The following is a 17,745-nucleotide window of genomic DNA, read 5'->3' on the forward strand; positions in this document are numbered from 1 at the left end:
GTGGGGGCTGTCTTTGAGCATTGGAAAGGCTGGTCCACGGAGCTGATGTCAGGCTCGCTCAGCTTGGATCCACAGGGAAGCTGGAGCTTGGACAATTTGGAACAGAACGTCTTTCCTTGAGAGGAGCCTCAATGGTTCCCATTTTGGTGGGAACTGGACGAGATCTTGGGTTCCAGTGTGGCCCAGAGATGCCCCCACGGTGCAGCCACTAGGATGGCTGGCAAGCTTGTCTCTTGGGTGTGTTCCCTTCCCTTTGAGCAGGCAGGGCTGAAAGAGCTCATCACTCACACTTTGCCACCAAAGGCATGAATGTCCTGCTCATTCTGAGGACTCAGGCCAAAGAGAATTAACTGGAATTATCCCTTAGGAGAATCTGGCCAATGACCACCAAATAAGCCCGTATCAGGCTTCCGTTCGAGAATGGACCCGTGCGTCCCCCTCTATTTCCTACCATGGTGATGATCTGGAGTCATTTCAATGAAATAAATTACACTAGCTCACATTTCTATGGTGCTTGAAGGTTTGCTGAGTACTTGACAAATAATAGCTCCCTGCTCTTCACCATGACTCTGGGAGGTAGGTGCTCTTATTAGCCCCACTTTACATATGAAGAAAACGAGTCAGAAAGAGGTAAAGTGACTCCCCTGGCCACTATGTGTCTGAGGAGGGGGTGGAATCTGGCTTTTTCCTGCTCCAGACTCAGCACCATGAAACGTGGGCCCATCCCTCAGTGCCTCCAAGTCACATTGATGCCCCTGGGAGCAGTGGGTGGTGAGACACTGGATGGGGACCAGATACCCTCCATACATGCTCTGGTTTGCTGGGAATGACCTCTGTTTGTGCCTCAGTCTCCTGATCAGTAAAACGAGAAGTTGATGAGATGCCATGCGTGTGCCTCTGCTTCCTATAGTCCCTCCTGGATGATGCTCATAGGGCCCTGTGGGATCCTCCATCCTCCAGGAAACCTTGTTCATGAGGCAACAAGGAGGCCTCAGACACTGGGAGAAGAATTCTAGGAACCGATTCCAGAGGAATAGGCCTCTGACAAAACCAGAAAACAGCCTTCGGTTACCCAGAAGCCTTATCTCGCTGCTCCCCTACACCTGTTTTGATGGAGGGTTGTGTATTCCCTGGGGCTCCTCACTGAAGGGTGGTGGAAACCAGGGCCCCTCTCATTGCACAACGTGCTTGATGCCCAGAAGAAGGACCTGGCCCTGAAGAGGAACTTCCTGACTCTTGAGACCCTTCAAAGCAAGATGATCTGGAAGTCCGAGGGCTCAGCTGATGTGTCTGAGAGGGGGGGGAGGGGGGCAGAGGGGCTTGCTCTCCCCACGATCCCCAAGCGATTGTAACTCTGGGTTGCTGCTTGGCTCTGCTGGTGGAGAGAAAAAATCCATCCCGAAGAATGAGAGGAATGCTGATGCCCCGGGGCACCTCCCGAGTGCCAGCCAAGAGATGGACACCACAACGTAGTGTGTTGGGTGGCCTTCCGTGGAAGAAGGAGCCAGTCATAATACTTACCAGCTCCATTGTCTCCACACACAACCTCTTTTACTTTCATTTTTTAAACGTTTGGGGTAAACTGAGTTCCTGTCTCAGGGGAACATCTGCCTTGCTTGAAGCCCAACTGAGACAGGAATGGGCCCTCGCTTGGCTTCTTCCACTCTATTTCTTTCCCAAAGACAGGGCGACAGGGAAGGAAGGGCTACCACAGAGAGGGAGGGATTTCCGACAGCTGAAGGTCCAGTGACAGGATCTCCTGAACAGAAAGCACAAAGCCTCACTTCTCCCAGGCCTGTGGGGCCGTGGGGCTTGTCTGTCTGAAGGTCAAGGGGAGGGCTGGGGAGGAAATTTATGTCTCACTAAGGCCTGCTAGAATCAGTCAGGTTAGGACCGCAGGGCCATACATCTCAATGACAGGAAGGAAATGGTTATGTAAATACACAAGTATTAACATAAATCTGTATTAAATTATGTAAACATCTACATCTTCTGAGGTCAAGGCCCCGGTGGGATCCTCCGGGCAGTGAGGCCTCTACTGGAGCATGGCTCGGATCTGTTTGGAGGTCGACTCATCATTCAGGTGCTTTGTAGTGAACCTGGTGGGGGAAGCAAGCCCGAATTAGACTGAAGCCCAAAGGTCAGAGTCTGATGCTTTCAGACCCAGCTAGGACAGGATCCCAGCATCTCGGGGCTAGACAGGACTTCAGAGACACCTAGTCCAACCCCTTCATTGTACAGAGGAGGAAACTGAGGCTCAGGGAGGTCAAATGACTTGTCCAGGGTCACCTCAGGAGTTAGTATTTGAACCCAGGTCCTGTGACTCCTAGTAGTTCCCCAAGGCAGCACGTTCTACTTGGGACCAAAGCTTCATTTACTCAGCAATTTCACCTAACCCATTGACTTTAATCTGCCTCTTTGCCATTTGCCCCCATTGCTGCTTGTTCTACCCCAGCCTGGGGCTAAGCAGAAGGAAGATAATCCCTCTGCCACCCCTCTCCTGGGGTTCTCATCTTGGACTTGTGATTATATAAGTGTGGGAAGCTCCCCAGTATGGGACTTCATCAGCATTCATCTGCAATGGAGCAAGGGACGGTCCCGAAGAACTGCCTTGTACACTGACGGCTAAGTGACTTGCCCAGGGTCATACAGCCAACACATGTGGGGGGGGGGCTTGACCTTGGGACCCCCTGACTCCAAGGCTGGGTGTCTCTTCACTAGGCTTTGCTGCTTCTTTTCCATGTGAAAGCCCCTCCAAGAATGGGCCTGTATTCAGACCAAGGACTTGATTTCTATTCCAGCAACAGGCCTACGACAGGGCATCCCAGACTTGAGGTCAGAGCGTGACCTCTTGTATGTTAGTTTCCTTCTCTGTGCCTTGGTTTCCTCTTTTGTAAATCGGGGATAGTGAGACCTTTGTATAATGCTCGATTAGCCTTGAGGCCATTTCCAGATAGAAATCCCAGAGTCTTCTGAAGAATGTTCCAGACCTCCTGTCCCCACCACCCAACAAGGGCCTTTCAAGACAGGATCATTAATGCAAGAATTCCTTGGACAGGAAACTCCTACTGAATTATTTAAGAACCCAGGATGTTTTCCCTGTGGGTGCCCTTTCCACCGAGGAAGATGCTCCCCAGCCCCAACCCCCATTCATGAAGACCATGCCCCATTTGACCTCATAGCCAAAGGAAGACCATCCCTCACTGTGAAATGCTGTCTACAACAAGGTCCATCTCCCGGAGGGAGAAAGGGAATGTCTGGACTTGGAAGACAGGCCACGTGACCCCCAGTGTTAGATTGTAGCTGGAGAACAGGGTTCATGTCCCTCCTCTGCTCCCCATGTCATCTTGGATCATTGGCCGATGGGCATTTGTGGGAGGTGTTCTGGGTACGGGACACAGGAGATACAAGGGCAAAGAAAGAAACAATCCCTGCTTTCAGGGGGCTGATCTTCTAACTTGCCTTCCCAGGGTGGGCGTCATCCCTTCCCCTATGGAATGAGGGGTTGGCCTCCAGGGCCTCTGAAGTGCTTTCCAGCTCCGAGTCTGTGATTCTTTGCCTCCTCTCTGGGCCTCTGCTCCCTTCTCTGTACAGAGGGAGCCAGACTGGATGACCTCAGAGGCCCCAGCTCTCCATGGATGATTCTGTGACCTGTGATCTCAGTCACTGGGGTATTCCTTCAGTTGTGGTGAAGAGCCAGAAGACAGACTGGGAACCAGAAGGATCTAGGCCCAGCACCTTGAGGCCCTGCCTTCTGCCCTAGCCAGGGTGTGGTCCACACAAGCTGGTTGAGGTTCTGAGTGATTAGTGTGGCAGAGAGAGGCCCATAAAACCTGGTTCTTCTGCCCCTAGTTTAATGTATCACCTTGGCCAAGTCATTTGCTCCACCTAGGCCTCAAAATTCTGATTTTAGAAAAAGGGAATAGACTAGATTATCCCCAAGCACGTCAGGTCTTTTCCTGACTCCAGGCCTAGCACTTTATATTCTATGGTACCATCTTACTGGCCCTTTTATTATTTTCTACTCTTTGCTAATCAATCTTCACCTTGCTCCCTGGTCTATTGGATGCTTCCCTCTTCTACCCCTACAAATAAGTTTGGTCTCCCCAAATCTCAAACCCCCTGACATGATCCTTCCATCCCCATTGGCTATGACCCCACATCTTTCCTCCCTTTTCTTGTTACAATTCAAAGTGGCCAGCTCCGATTGATGCTTCCACATCCTCTCTTCTCACCTGCTTCTGAGCCCCGTATGATCCGGCTCCTGACCCGTCATTCTCCCATACCACTGTGACTGCTGATCCCCAATCCTCATCCGCCTTGACCTCTCTGCAGCCTTTGGCACTGCTGCCCCCCTGGCTTCTCCTTGATCCTCTCCGGGTCATTTAGAACATGCTCATGACTTCACAGACAAGGAGATGGAGGCCTCCACAAGCTGGCGGGTCCACGGGGCTGGAGGCTGAGCGGCTCTCCGTGTCTTCTGAGGCCGCAGAGGTGGGGCTCCATTCCCCTTTCTTTTCTTTCTTTTTTTTTTTTTTAGTAAGGCAATTGGGGTTAAGTGACTTGCCCAGGGTCACACAGCTAGTAAGTGTTAAGTGTCTGAGGCCGGATTTGAACTCAGGTACTCCTGAATCCAGGGCCGGTGCTCTATCCACTGCGCCATCTAGCTGCCCCAATTCCCCTTTATTTTCAAAGAGGACTCACTGTTGCCAAGGCCTGCTGATTCCGCATCTCTTGTCCCTTCCCAAGTCTGAGGCTATTCCTGCCCTGGCACAGTTGCCCGGCAGCCTGACGATCACCCCAGCCCGGGACTGGCTCCTCGCCTTCAGGTCTCTCCTCACTGAGTTCCCTTCCCCACTCAGTGTCAGGCTGATGCTCCCAATGTTCCCTCTCCAGTAAAGTCCATCGGCCTCCTGCCCCTGCAGGATCGAGCGCAAAATCTTCTCTGGCTTTTTTACAGCCCTTCGGACCTGGGCCCTCCCTCCCCCACCTTCTTACGCCTTACAAGACGTCTCTCTCATGGTCTTCAGTGCTGGTGTCTTTCCTCTGAAATTATCAAAGGCCAAGGTCTCCCCCTGCATCCGGGGCCAGCTCCAGTCACCCTGATCCATAGCTTGTCACTGGACCCAGATGGGTCTGGGGGAGAGAGGGAGGCTGGTGACTTTGCACAGCCTTCCCTCACTTACGTCCAATTCACTGCAAGTCACCAGATCTGTCATGGTCCTCTTCAAGAACGAAGGGCAAACAGCAACAAAGACATCTTCCATTCATCTTCTCTGCATTTTGTTTGTATAGAATTGTTTATCTGTTTTCTCCTCCGTTAGACTTTGAGCTCCCTGGGTTCAGGGACTGTTTTCTGCCTGTCTCTGAATCCCTAGCACTCAGCTGTGTGACCCTGGGCAGGTCCCTTAACCCCAATTGCCTTAAACATCCAGGGCCATCTCCCGTCGTCCTGATGTATGTATCTTGTTGCTGCACCCAGTTGGCTCTGGAGGAAAGAGTGAGGCTGGTGACTTTCACAGCTCTCCCTCACTTAAATCCAATTCACTGTAAGTCATGACATCACTCTGACGTCATGGTCTTTTTCGAGAACAAAGGACAAACAACAGCATTTGACACAATGCCCGGCACATAGTAGGTGCTTAATAAATGCTTGTTGACTTGATTTGAGATGAGCGACCTCCTCACTCTTCTATTTCCAGGGCTCAGCACTGTCTTTGGCACAGAGCAAGCCCTCAATAAATACTTTCATTCTTTCTGTTTTCTCTGACAAAGGTCCCTCCCAGTGCTGACATGCTATGTTCTACCTGCTGATTCTCCTTGGAGCCAGAACGTTGGGTGTCCTCAGTGCCCTTCAGGCTGAGGCATCCTCTCTTTCCTAAGATGCAAGGTTCCCTTCAGTTCTAATGTTCTGCATTCTCAAGTCTCTCCCAAAGTGGTTCTGAACCCCTTCCCAGCTCTGCCCCTTATCTCTGCTTACCTGAGGGCATTCAGGAGGCCTTCCACGCTGTCTGGGGGCTGTTCCTTCAGGACTTTAATGCAACCTTTCATCTGGGAGAAGAAATGCTGGTCAAGCACACTGGGGATTCGGAGGTCAGGAAGACAAACACCACAAGACAGGCCACAGCACAAAAGTCCCCAGGGGACACTGAATCTCATCTCGATGGATACAATCACCTCCTTTAGTTTACACGGAGGTGAAGGGAGCCAAGGAGGGGAAGGGCCTTGGCCAAAGTCACAGAGATGGCCGGGACTCTGGGTCACAGCATCAGAAGCCCAAAGTCTCAGAACCCAGAACTACAGAGGCCATCTGGGTCAGCCAGGACCTAACAAGAGTCCTCTTCATAACAAACCCAAGAGTTGGCCTCCAGCCTTTGCTTAAAGCCATGTAGCTGGAACCCACTGCCTCCTGGCTCAGCCTTCTAACTATGAATGCGGGGCTCCAACCATTATACTGCACTCCCTTTACCTCTGTGGGTTCATGGTGGAAAGAGAGCAGAGTCAGGAGGAAAAGGAGCAGCTGTGGGCAGGGTGGTGGAGAAGAGCTGGCTTCAGGGCCAGATTTCCCAACAAGACCACCCCAGCTTGACCCTCACCAGGCTTTGGACTGAAATCCCATGATTAGAGCGCCATCTGGTGGCAGTAAGCCTGCTTGTTTGAACAACCAATGCCCCATGATGGTTCCTGGACGTACAGTCAATCACACCTTAGAGTGAATTACTTTAATTAGCTTGCTTTCTTCCTAACACCCAGTTGAGACAGGCTATACTAAGGCATGGGATTTGTGGTTAGGGGGATAGAGGAGATAAGAAGGCTAATGGGTGGAAAAGTTTTAGAGGGGAAGAGAATGCTTGTATGCGGTCCCCCTGGGGCCAAGGGAAAAGGAAGGGGCAGGGGAGGGTTTGAAAAGGCAGGTGGGGGCTGATTGTTTGTCCCTTCTGGTGCTAATATTCATGTTGTTTTCTACTTTATGACTATGTGAATCCAGATGAGAAGAACTGAGAACACCTGCATAGTCTAAGTGCTTAATTTGTGAAACATTATCATCTCTTCTCTCTCTCTCTCTCTCTCTCTCTCTCTCTCTCTCTCTCTCTCTCTCTCTCTCTCTCTCTCTCTCTCTCTCTCTCTCTCTCTCTCTCTCGTCTTTCCACTGTCTCTATCACTGTCTGTCTCTATTTCTGTGTCTGTCTCTCCCCCACCTTCTGTCTGTCTGACTCTGTCTCCCTCTGTCTCCTTCTCACTCCTCATCTCTCTCTCCCTCTCTCTCCCACCCTCCATCTCTCCCCTGCTGGGCTAGGACCCCTGTCCATATAGAAGGGTCTTTCCTTGCTGGTCACCAAACATCAGCCATGCCAGCCCAGTGGACTGACCAGGCTCATCTCTAGATTCTCCAGCACTTCTGCTCCATAGGGACATGGCAAGCCTCAAAACCAGAGGTATCTTTCCCATAAAACATTTTGTTAGGTCCTCTCTTAGACTTCTAGAAGAGTGCCCTGACTACCCTGAGAGATCCATTGAAAGGCTGTTGGCTCACAAGGCTGGCCTCCCATGGGTCCTTACATCAATCTTGGACGTCTTGCAGAAAGCCCCCACTGGGTGCACGTGGTCATAGAGGATGATGACGCCGACCATAACTCGCATACAGAACAGTAGCGTTTCTTCACTGGTGAATCTGCTCCGGTACTCTCTGGCACACAGAGGAAATGCCCATGAGCCCAGCTCTGCTTCACCCCCAAGCCCAGTGATCAGAGCATCCCAGTCCTGGCTACCTGATGTCATTCTAGTTCTTGCTTTTGGACATGCCCAGACCCACAGTGAAGGTGATAAGCCACCAGCAAGTCTACCACTGATCACTGGCCAAGAACTGATCCTCTGGCCAGGCAGACCAAGACAGAGCAGATGGGAAATGAGGAGGGAGAGAAATATTCTCCATGCCACCCTGGACAGGGAATTACTGTCTTCCTGCTAATGCCCATTAACTGTAGTTATTTTATAGTGTGTCCCTCCTGCTGCCCAAGATTATTGAGAATAATGACTCTGGGATGGAGGCAAAAGAATCTGGCTTCTGCCAACAGAAGGTCCTCAGCAGGACCTTATCTCCTGGAAACAGGGAGCATGGATCAGGGTGGGGCCAGAGGAAAAGGCAACCAAGCAGCAGCCAGATAGCCTGAGGACACTGCCTGCATTCTGCGTGCTCACTAGGGGTAAGCTGGTGGTCTCCATGCCCCAAGTCAAACAGAGATTGGAGAAAAATCCAGATAATGTTGTTTGGGGTTGGGAAGTAACCACAAAGCAAAACAAACAACTTTTGTATGAAGAGAAAGTTGCAGTGTAAATGGTATTGGGCTGCGTTACCACAGGCAAGTCACTCCTCCTCTTTAGGACTCAGTTTCCCCTTCTGTAAAATGGGTCACTGCCCAACCTCACAGTTTGGTTGTAAGGAAGGCACTTTGCACATCCAGAAGCAGCAAACACTGGCTCTGGAGTCAGGAGACCTGGGTTTGAATCCCTTCTCAGACACTACTGCCCTTCTGGTCTATACAAAGATGCAGTTGACCTCAGTGACTTCCAAGGTCACGTCTGACTTTAGATCCAGGATCTCCTGACCTTTTACATGCTAAAGAAAAAGGAGTTCTTTTTATTAGCATTCTCATAGCTCTCTGTGCCAGAGTTCAAATAAAATGCCTACCCTGTGCTTGGATTTACTTGTCTGCCACACAGTAGCTTGCAATAGGAATGCTAGGAGAAATCCAGAAATCCAGTGAAAAATCCCTTTTCTGGATACAGAGGCAGGCTTGAAATCCTGATTATTTGCACAACTACTGGTAACCAGGAAGTCAAAAGAATGCATAGAAAACCACCCTGTAAGGAAGATACTCTTATTTTACAGATGGGGAAACTGAGGCTCACAGGTCAAGTGGCTAGGCATGACCACATAGCCAGAACCCAGATCCTCCGGACTCCAGGTTCAGGGCTCCTTTTACTATCCCTCAGGGACCCTCATCACCAGTGGGAATCTCCTAGATGAGAGCTCCAAGCTCAGATGGGCCATGGGAAGATGATCCAAGCACCCAACGTCACCTTCCAATAGTGCCCTGGTCCTTTGAGGGGCTTTCTATCCACCTCCCCCACACTCAGTGACAAATGATCCAGCAGACACTCAGCACAGGCCACGAGGCCACTGCCACCCTCCTCTCTCACTTACGGGGTTTCCAGCATGACTTTACACACACTTATCATGGTGCTCAGGCAGTCTGTTGTGTTTTCAATGGGCAGGGTTTTGTTCTAAAATGGAGACACAAGACACAAGAAGAATCCCATGAGTCCTGTCATCTAAGTCCCACCCCCCAACCTCCCTGATCAAGGAGACTCACCTCGGAGACAAAGTATGTTGTGGCATTGCTAAGGGTCTTCAACATCGGTGTGGCCTCTGCATAGAAGAGGGACATTCGGTTGGCCATCTCATTGTTGACTTCATTTTCAATGTCTAGCTGATGGACGGAAGGGGAGAAGAGTGGATTTATAAAAAGGGGCTCCCGGCTGCTGGGCAGTGGGTTGTAGTGGCCTGAGTTCTGTACCTGAGTGCGAGGACCTGATTTTGAGTCTCTTTTGCTGGCTCTAGAGCCCTGACCCTTCATCATCACACCCTCTTTATGTTATAGTGATTTCATCCTGTAAACGTGGAATAGGAGTGACCCTAGGGAAACCCTTTCATTTCACAGATGAGCAAAGTCATGATGCAGTGACTTACCCAAGGCCACACAGGGAGGTACAGCCAGGTGTCTAACCGAGCTCCTAACTCCAAATCCAGACCCCTTCTGATTCATGATGTCATTCTGCCCCAGTTAGACTCTAAGCCAAAACAAGGATTGCGTTGTATCTTTGGATGCATTTATTTATTTTTTACGGATTCACAGAATTAGACCTGGAGGGGACCTCAGAGATCAAGATCATTTTACAGAAAAGGCAGCTGAGGTCAAGAGATGAAAAGTGACTTGCCCAAGGTAACAAAAGCAATAAGGAGGGGAAATAGAATTTGAACTCAGGATCCCTGATTATTGATCCAGCGATTCTCCCACTGCACCACATAGCCTTGTCATTTATCATAATGCCATGCATAGAGCAGGTGCCTAATAAATGTTGGCTGAATTCTATGTCTACCTCACATCAGTGTCTGTTTGTCTATCTACCTCTCCCTCCCCACCCCCATAGCTTCTATACAGATGACTTCCAGATCCAGGGGTCCAGCCCATCCTTCACCCCCAGAAGTCATGTTCCCATCACCAGCTACCTGCACAATATCTCCACCAGGATGTCCCATCACCATTTCAAATTTAACATGGTCAAAACAGACCTGGGAGACCTGTCTCCCTCCTTTGATAAAAGCCTATTTCTGTTGAGGGCACCTTCACAGGGATGGAATCTCATTAAAAATGCATTACATCTTAGAGCTGGAAGATTCTCCAGGCTCCCCCAGTTCCAATTTCAGCTGATTAATTCTTTCTTCTACAACATCCTCAACATCGGATCCTCCAGCCTTGCTTTCAAGGCCTCCTAAGGGAGAACCCACCACCCTTGAGGTGGTTTATTTCACTTGAAAACAATTCTCATTGCTGGTAAGTTCTTCCTGGCATCTAGCCTAAATCTGTCTCTTTGAAGCTTCCCCCAATTGCTTCTGGTTCGGTCCTGGAGGCCAAGCAGAACAAGGCTCATCCCTCTCTCAATGGCCAGCCCTTCAAATACTTGATGACAGCTAATATATCCTCCCCAATTCCCATCACATTCCAAGTCTTTCTACCTGGTTCATGGTAATTCTTGACTCTTTGCTCTATTTCACACAATAACTCAACAAGTCTTGTCAAGTCTTACTCCACAACATCTTCTCCACCCATTCCTTTTCTCCACTTACCTGACTGCCATCTTAATTTAGCCTCATAATTTCTCAATAGACTATTATAATGGACTCCCAACTTATAGTCTCTTCTCTAGCCAGTCCATCCTTTCAAGGATGCCCAAATAATCTTTCTATAATAGAAGTCCAACCATAACACACTTCTGTATAAAAATCGTCAGTAGTTCCCTAGTGCCTATTGGTTAAAAGACAAAATTCTAAGGCTAGTATTTAAGCTATCCCTTCCATACCCACACTACCCCCCAACCTGCATTTGTAGATTTATTTCATACTAGCCCCTTATAAAGCCGGCATTCCAGTCTTACGGGAACCTAATTATTCCATGAGCTTCACCTGCTTTCTCCCACTTGTATATCCATGGATGCCATGTCCAATGACTAAAATGTTCTCCCTCCTCTCATCAGCCTGCTGAAATCCTTCTTGAAGACCAAATTCAGTTTCCACCTTCTCCATGAAGTCTTCTTTATTCTACTCAGCGAGTAGGAATTAATCTTTCCTCACATCTACATGGATCTTTGTCTACACCTCTTTCCCCCCATACCTTGTATGGTAGTTATATATACATACATACATACACACACACACACATATATATATATATATATATATATATATATATATATATATATATATATATATATGTCACATGCCCCCTTCACCAAGAAGAGTGTAAACTCCATGAGGGTAGGAACTATATTCCTCTTACCCCTAACATAGACTCAGATGGGTTGTTGTACACATTAAATCTTTAATAAATATTTTTCAAGGATAACTAATACATTGTTCATGGAATTGTGAATTAACCCATTCTGGAAAGTAATCTAGAATTATGCTGAGAGTTAACAAAATGCCCATACCCTTTGACCTATAGATTCTATTGGTAAGTATAATTCATTGGAAAGAAGTGAAAAAGAAAAGCCTAATATATGCCAAAATATTTACACCAGCACATTTTGTGATAGCAAAGAACTAGAAACAACATAGATGTCCACTGATTAGGGGAAGGTTAAACCAGTTGTGGTACATGAAAATAATGGAATATTACTGTGCTGTAAGAAAAGATATATATGATGGATACCAAGAAGAATGAAAAGAGCTATATGAGCTGATACAAAGTGAAGGAAGTAGGAACAATAATACTAATTCACATAGACCACTGCCAAGTCAATGGAAAGAACAACCACAAAGCAACCTAAGGTCAGTGTTGTGAGATGATTCATTCCAGGGAAGAGAAATGAGAAAGCATTCCCTGGGTGGATAGGTGGGATGTATGGGTGTGATATACAACATAGGATATTGGTTTTTTTTTACAACATTTGTTAGTTTTGCTGAATCTTTTTTTTCTTTCTCACTTTATAATTATGATAAGGGCTAGGTGATTTTTTTCAGGGGTGTATGTAGGTGATGCAAAGATAAAAGACATCCACAACAATTTATTTAAGAAATAGTTTTTAAGTAGGGTGACCACCATTTTTCTTTCTATATCTTTCTCTCAAACCTCTCCCCCAAAGTAGAAAAATGGAAAAAAATAGACTCATGTCATTCCACCACCAAAACCTGCATGCTTACGTGCATATTGTTGATCCGATTGCGGCTTATCGTCCTCCTGTAGTAGCTGAAATCATTTTGTATCGCGGGGTTTCTCATCTGGAAGGAGACAGAGAAGACAAGCATTGGCCGGGCCAGATGGGAAGGGCATGGTGCAGCTGGAGCCCAACCCCTTCATCTTTTGTGTGCTCCTGGAGCCCTTCGGCCACCTGGTGAAGCCAAAGTCTACTGCAGCTTGTTACCAAAGTTCATAATTCAAGGAAATGATGGGTTTCAGTTAAAGGTTAGAACTGAATTCCCATCCACATTTATGAACTTCCTGATACCTATCTCCTGTTGAGACCCTCTGCACCAGAGTGGCTACAAAGATGCCCCGGGGAGCACCAAGGACAGCAGCCCTTGCCTCACCTTCAGTTCATCAAAGCGTAGGGTAAAGTGGAGGATCTCAGCAAATTCCTTGGCCAGAGCCTGTTCTCGCTCTAGGTGCTGGGTGGGGGTGTAGGGTGGGCACGTCAGGCATTCCAGTAGATTCTGCAGAGCTTTCTCTGAAAGGCAAAGCCATGAACACACAACAGGCTCCTTTCCTGAAGGTCAGCCCCGACTCAGGGGAAAGAGAAGTGGGTTTGAAGGTAGAGGGGATGGGCTCCAACATCAAGCCTTGCACCTTCTGCTGTGGAACCTGGAAAAATCTCTGCCCCTCTCTGTGTCCTTCTTTTCAAATGAAGTGATTGGAGCCAGGGGCCTCTAAAGTCCTTCTGAGCTCTCATGCTATGAGCTTCTGTCTCAGAAGTAGCCTGGTTTCTCTTTCTCCCTGTGAGCTTGTGGAAGTAGGGTGAAGGCAGGAAGATTGTGTGTTGGGCTAGGAGGGGGCTAGGAGTTGAGCACTCTCTGTGCCTTGGTTTCCTCCTTTCCAAAAAGGGAACAATAATCATTGTACCATTGACCTTCCAAGGAAGTTTGGCTCCCAAAGAACAATTTCTACAAGTGGGTGGTGCTCCATACATGGGAGTCACCTTCAGAAGAGTATCAAAGCATCAAATTTGAGATTAAATAATAAATAAATAAAATGAAGTCAAAATGAGAACTCACCAAGACGGATAGAAAATTCATAGAACCTCTTCAGCCGGACAACAAGGGGACAGACTGCATTCCAAGCCTTTTCTTGCAGCTGGATGTCATTGGGATTTTGGATTGCCTATAAGGGAGAGGCCATGGAATGTTGTGGATAGAGAAGCAGCCTCTGAGCCAAGAAGGCCTGAGTTCAAGTACTGTCTCTGAAACATAGTGGCTGTGTGACCCTGGGTGAATAACACAATATCTCTGGGCACCTGGACAATGCTCTAAGGTTCAAACCATGGAAAAGATGCCAACATGCTTTGGTAGAGGGATTTTCTTTATGGGGGAGGAGCTCCCTTTGATTTGAAATCTCAGGTTGAGCATCTGTCTCTACCCCTCCAAGACATGAAATTATTAGTGTTATTCATATGATGGAAAAACTTAAATGTGCAGAGAATACTTTCTTACTCTCATATTCTGTGTTCTAAAGTTCTAGGTTCTAAGGAATCTTCAAGTTCTAATATTCTACAAGCTAAGGCTCCTTTTATTTTTTTAGCTTTTAGGATGATTAGATTCCATGTTCTAAGGTCTCTTTAGTTTCTAACTTTGCATATTCCAGACATCTAGGTCCTAAAGTACATCCCAGTTCTAATACTGTATGTTCTAAAGTTAACATTTTATGTTCTAAGGTCACTTCCATTTTAATATTCTATGTTTTAAAGGTCTAAGTCCTAAAATTATTTCATTTCCAATTCTAACATTATTTAGTTGCTAGCCCTAAGACTTTTGGAATACCTTGTATATATTTCAAGATTGTTGTCATCTTTCACATTCTATGTCCCAAGATAATTTCTTGCACAAACACCCTATATCCTGAAGTTCTGTGTTCTCATTCTAACATTCTCTGTTCTAAGTTTCACATTCTAGGTTATAGTTTTGGGGCAAGATAGTAAAATAACAACTCTAGAATTCAATTCTTTTGCCTACAAACACTTCTTAGGATCTGCTATGTGCAAGGCACCAAGATAGAGCCTACATGGCCAATGTCATATTCTGTGACAAGGCGACTGCCTGCGTGATGGTTCATTAGCTCCCCTTGAAGAACCAGACCAGAAATGGACATTCTGAAAACTTCCTCCCTTCCTCCTCCCCTCCACCAGTCTGCTACTAACATGAGCCTGAAGGAGTCTTTCACACCTTTCCTTGCAGGGTTTCAGGGGGAGGTATTCTGAAAGAGCAAATGTAGACCTCCTTCTGGTACAAAGAACACCATGAGTCTTTTGCTCTTGAAAATAATTTCCTTTGAGTGTTGGAAGTGGGGAATTCTGATGGATGGAAGCACCCCGATGGAATGTAAGGTGCTTGATGGCAGAGGCCATTTGACCTCTATACCTGTATGCTGTGCACCCTGCAGTGCCTGGTACCCAACAGATGCAAACTCAGTCCATTTAGCAAGTGCTTACTGTGGGCCAGGCACTGTACTATAAATACTTGTTCAATGAATGAATAAATGAATGAATATTGTGCCAGGCACTGTCCTAGGTATCAAGGATTCAAAGCCAAAACCAAGAAGGCCCTGCCCTCAGTGAACTTTCTAGGAGGCTACAGCATATATACATCAAATAACTCCAATGCTATTTCAGGAGGGAGGAACCACTCACAAATGAGGAAATCAAAGGAACTTCCTGGAGGAGGCAACACCTAAAGACAGCCATCTCTGAAGGCACAGAATGATTCTGAGATACAGGGAGAAGGAAGGGTGCCCTCTCAGAACAGGGGGCAGTCATGCCAATGGCACATTCTGAGAATGGATGGCAGCCTGTGCCAGTGGTACGCTCTCAGAAGTGGGGGGGGAGCCACGTCAATGTAGAGTCTGAAGATGGAAGGCTGAGTTTGGGGAATAGCAAGTAAGGTCACTTTGGCTGGAATACAGAACGTGTGAAGGGAAGTGATCAGGAACAAGGCTGCCAAGGAGGCTGGGCCAGGTTACCGAGGGCCCTGAAGGCCAACCTGAGAAAACTCCCTTTATTTTATACCCACAAAACACTACCATGATAGGAGGGGAATGGGCTGGAGGCGGGGTGGAGGGGTGGGGGCTGGGCAGTCAACAGGAATGGTGGATTTGTATTTAGAAGACCTTGATTGGGATTCAGGCCCTGCCACTTGGTGCCGGGGTAATCTCTGGCCTCACTTTGATCATCCGTAAAACAGGGAGATTGGACGAACTGACACCGACAGTCTCTTTTAGCTCTACATTTGTGGTCCTGGGATGACCTGAAGGGGAAACACCTGGACAGACAGCAGCAGCACCACCTGTGATGTGGGGTTGGCAGTACCAGCCACACTGCCTAGAATGGGAAGGAGTTGCTAGAAACTAGACTTATCATCACGTTTGTTTTCCTTAAAGAGTCGACTGGTTAATGACTCTGGCAAGCCAAGGCTGGAACACTAAATCGTTATGCGAATGGTGGATATTGAACCCGAGTGTGCATGTCGGGATGTGGGGGTAAGGGGTGGATACGACGTCTGGTGGGATGAATTTCCTAAAATAAAAGGGGCCATTCATCCATTGGCTTAAATGCACATTACATCCCCTGTTCTTTCCAGGATTCTAGGAAATACTGCAGCGATGACTTCATTCCCTCCCTCCCTCCCCGCTCCCCGTCCCCCCTTTACCGTTGTCAGGACAATATTATCGTTGGCTTGACCTACTCACATCCCGGATCTCCTGGCCGGCGCCTTTGTAAGCCTGCAGGTCTGTGAGAATGCTCTCTGAATCCTGGAGGACGGCACTGACCTGGTTCCAGATTTCCCTCTCACCCTCCGTGGGCTGAGCATCTAAGCAACATGGAAAACAGGACAGACACACAGACACACAGACATACACAGCGTCAGCTTCCCACAACCTTGCCAGGGAAAGGCCTTTCAAGCCTCCTTAGGGCGATATCCTCAGAGTGAGAACAATGTCTTCTCATGCTTCGGGATCTCGCCTTTTCAAGACTAGACTAAACCACGAGGACCAAAAGTCGGCTGAGAAAATAGGAATTTTCAAGTCTACAAACCTTCTTTAAGTGAGCACTGACTGTGTGCATGGCCCTCTGTTTGGCCCTTTGGGACACAGATGTGAAAACCACCACATGTCCATTTCTATGAGTATACAGTTTAATGGGGTAGACTCAATTAAATTCCAGATGCATGGGCTGAGTGTCTCCCAAGTGTGAGACTTCGATTGAGACAAACTTTCTGCCTAGGATATATACCAACTTTGTGATCATGGCCAAGTCACTGACCCCCTCTCCCAACCCAGGCAACTTTCTGATTAACCAATAAGATTTGCCAAGAGTCTGGAATGCTCCAGGCACTCTGCTGGGATCTGGGGATAGAGACACAAACACAAGAGTGTACAGTTATAGATGATAAATTACAGGAGTTCTGAATTGCACAAATGGATGGGGTTTCCATTTGTAAAATGCCCAACCTGGACACAGACCCTATCTCCTTCAGCTACCAAAAATGGTCACTTGATAAGTGTTTTAAAGCACCTACTACATGCCAGGAACTGTTTTAGCCAATGGAGGTAAAAAGAAAGGCAAACATTAGTTAGTAAATAAACATTGTTAGGTGCCTACTACAAGCCAGGCACTGAACTAGACCCAAGGGCAGTGCCCACTCTCAGTCTGTCTAAAGAGAGAAAAATGAAAATATACATAAATAAGCTATAGACAGGACCAATTGGTGATAATCGCCAGAAGGAAGGCACTAGCAGTAAGGGGGATTGGGAAAGGCTTCCTGTAGAAGGTGGAAGTTTATTTGGAACTTGAAGAAAACCAATGAAGCCAGAAGGTGGCGATAGGGAAGGAAAGAATTCCAGGCCTGGGGGACAGCCAGGGAGAATACCTGGTGTCTGAGCAATAGCAAGGAGGCAGGCCTGTGGCATTGGATGGTAGAGTTGGGGGGACGGGAGTCTAATGTGTAAGAAGACTAGAAAGATTGGGGGAGTGGAAGGTTAATGAAAGGGTTAATGACAGGCTCTGAGTGCAAAACAGGATTTCATATTTGATTCTGGAAGGGATTGGGATGCACTAGAGTTTATTTAACAGGGAAGTGATATTGGTCAGACTCATGTTTTAGGAAGATCACTTTGACAGCTGAGAAGAGGATAGATTGAACTTGGGAGACTCTTGGGGCAGGAAGACACCCCAGCATCTATTGCAATAGTCCAGATATGA

At 47.6% G+C, this 17,745-nt stretch overlaps 1 protein-coding gene across 3 annotated transcripts in view; it reads right to left on the reverse strand.

Moving 5' to 3' along the window:
- Positions 1 to 1,306: 1,306 nt before the first annotated feature.
- CYRIA (CYFIP related Rac1 interactor A) overlaps positions 1,307 to 17,745 on the reverse strand; it is an 87,908-nt gene continuing 71,469 nt past the window's right edge. For all 3 annotated transcript variants that reach the window (XM_043989619.1, XM_043989618.1, XM_043989617.1), the window contains 9 exons: positions 16,233 to 16,354; positions 13,550 to 13,655; positions 12,869 to 13,005; positions 12,482 to 12,559; positions 9,375 to 9,491; positions 9,206 to 9,285; positions 7,561 to 7,687; positions 5,981 to 6,051; positions 1,307 to 2,099 (listed from right to left, as the gene is read on the reverse strand). In XM_043989619.1, coding sequence (XP_043845554.1) covers positions 2,036 to 2,099; positions 5,981 to 6,051; positions 7,561 to 7,687; positions 9,206 to 9,285; positions 9,375 to 9,491; positions 12,482 to 12,559; positions 12,869 to 13,005; positions 13,550 to 13,655; positions 16,233 to 16,354 — 902 coding nt within the window. In that variant the 3' untranslated portion in view covers positions 1,307 to 2,035. The remainder of the gene's footprint in view (positions 2,100 to 5,980; positions 6,052 to 7,560; positions 7,688 to 9,205; positions 9,286 to 9,374; positions 9,492 to 12,481; positions 12,560 to 12,868; positions 13,006 to 13,549; positions 13,656 to 16,232; positions 16,355 to 17,745) is intronic.

This window comes from Dromiciops gliroides, chromosome 2, assembly GCF_019393635.1.
Source record: "Dromiciops gliroides isolate mDroGli1 chromosome 2, mDroGli1.pri, whole genome shotgun sequence".
In the NCBI taxonomy this organism is placed as follows: domain Eukaryota; kingdom Metazoa; phylum Chordata; class Mammalia; order Microbiotheria; family Microbiotheriidae; genus Dromiciops; species Dromiciops gliroides.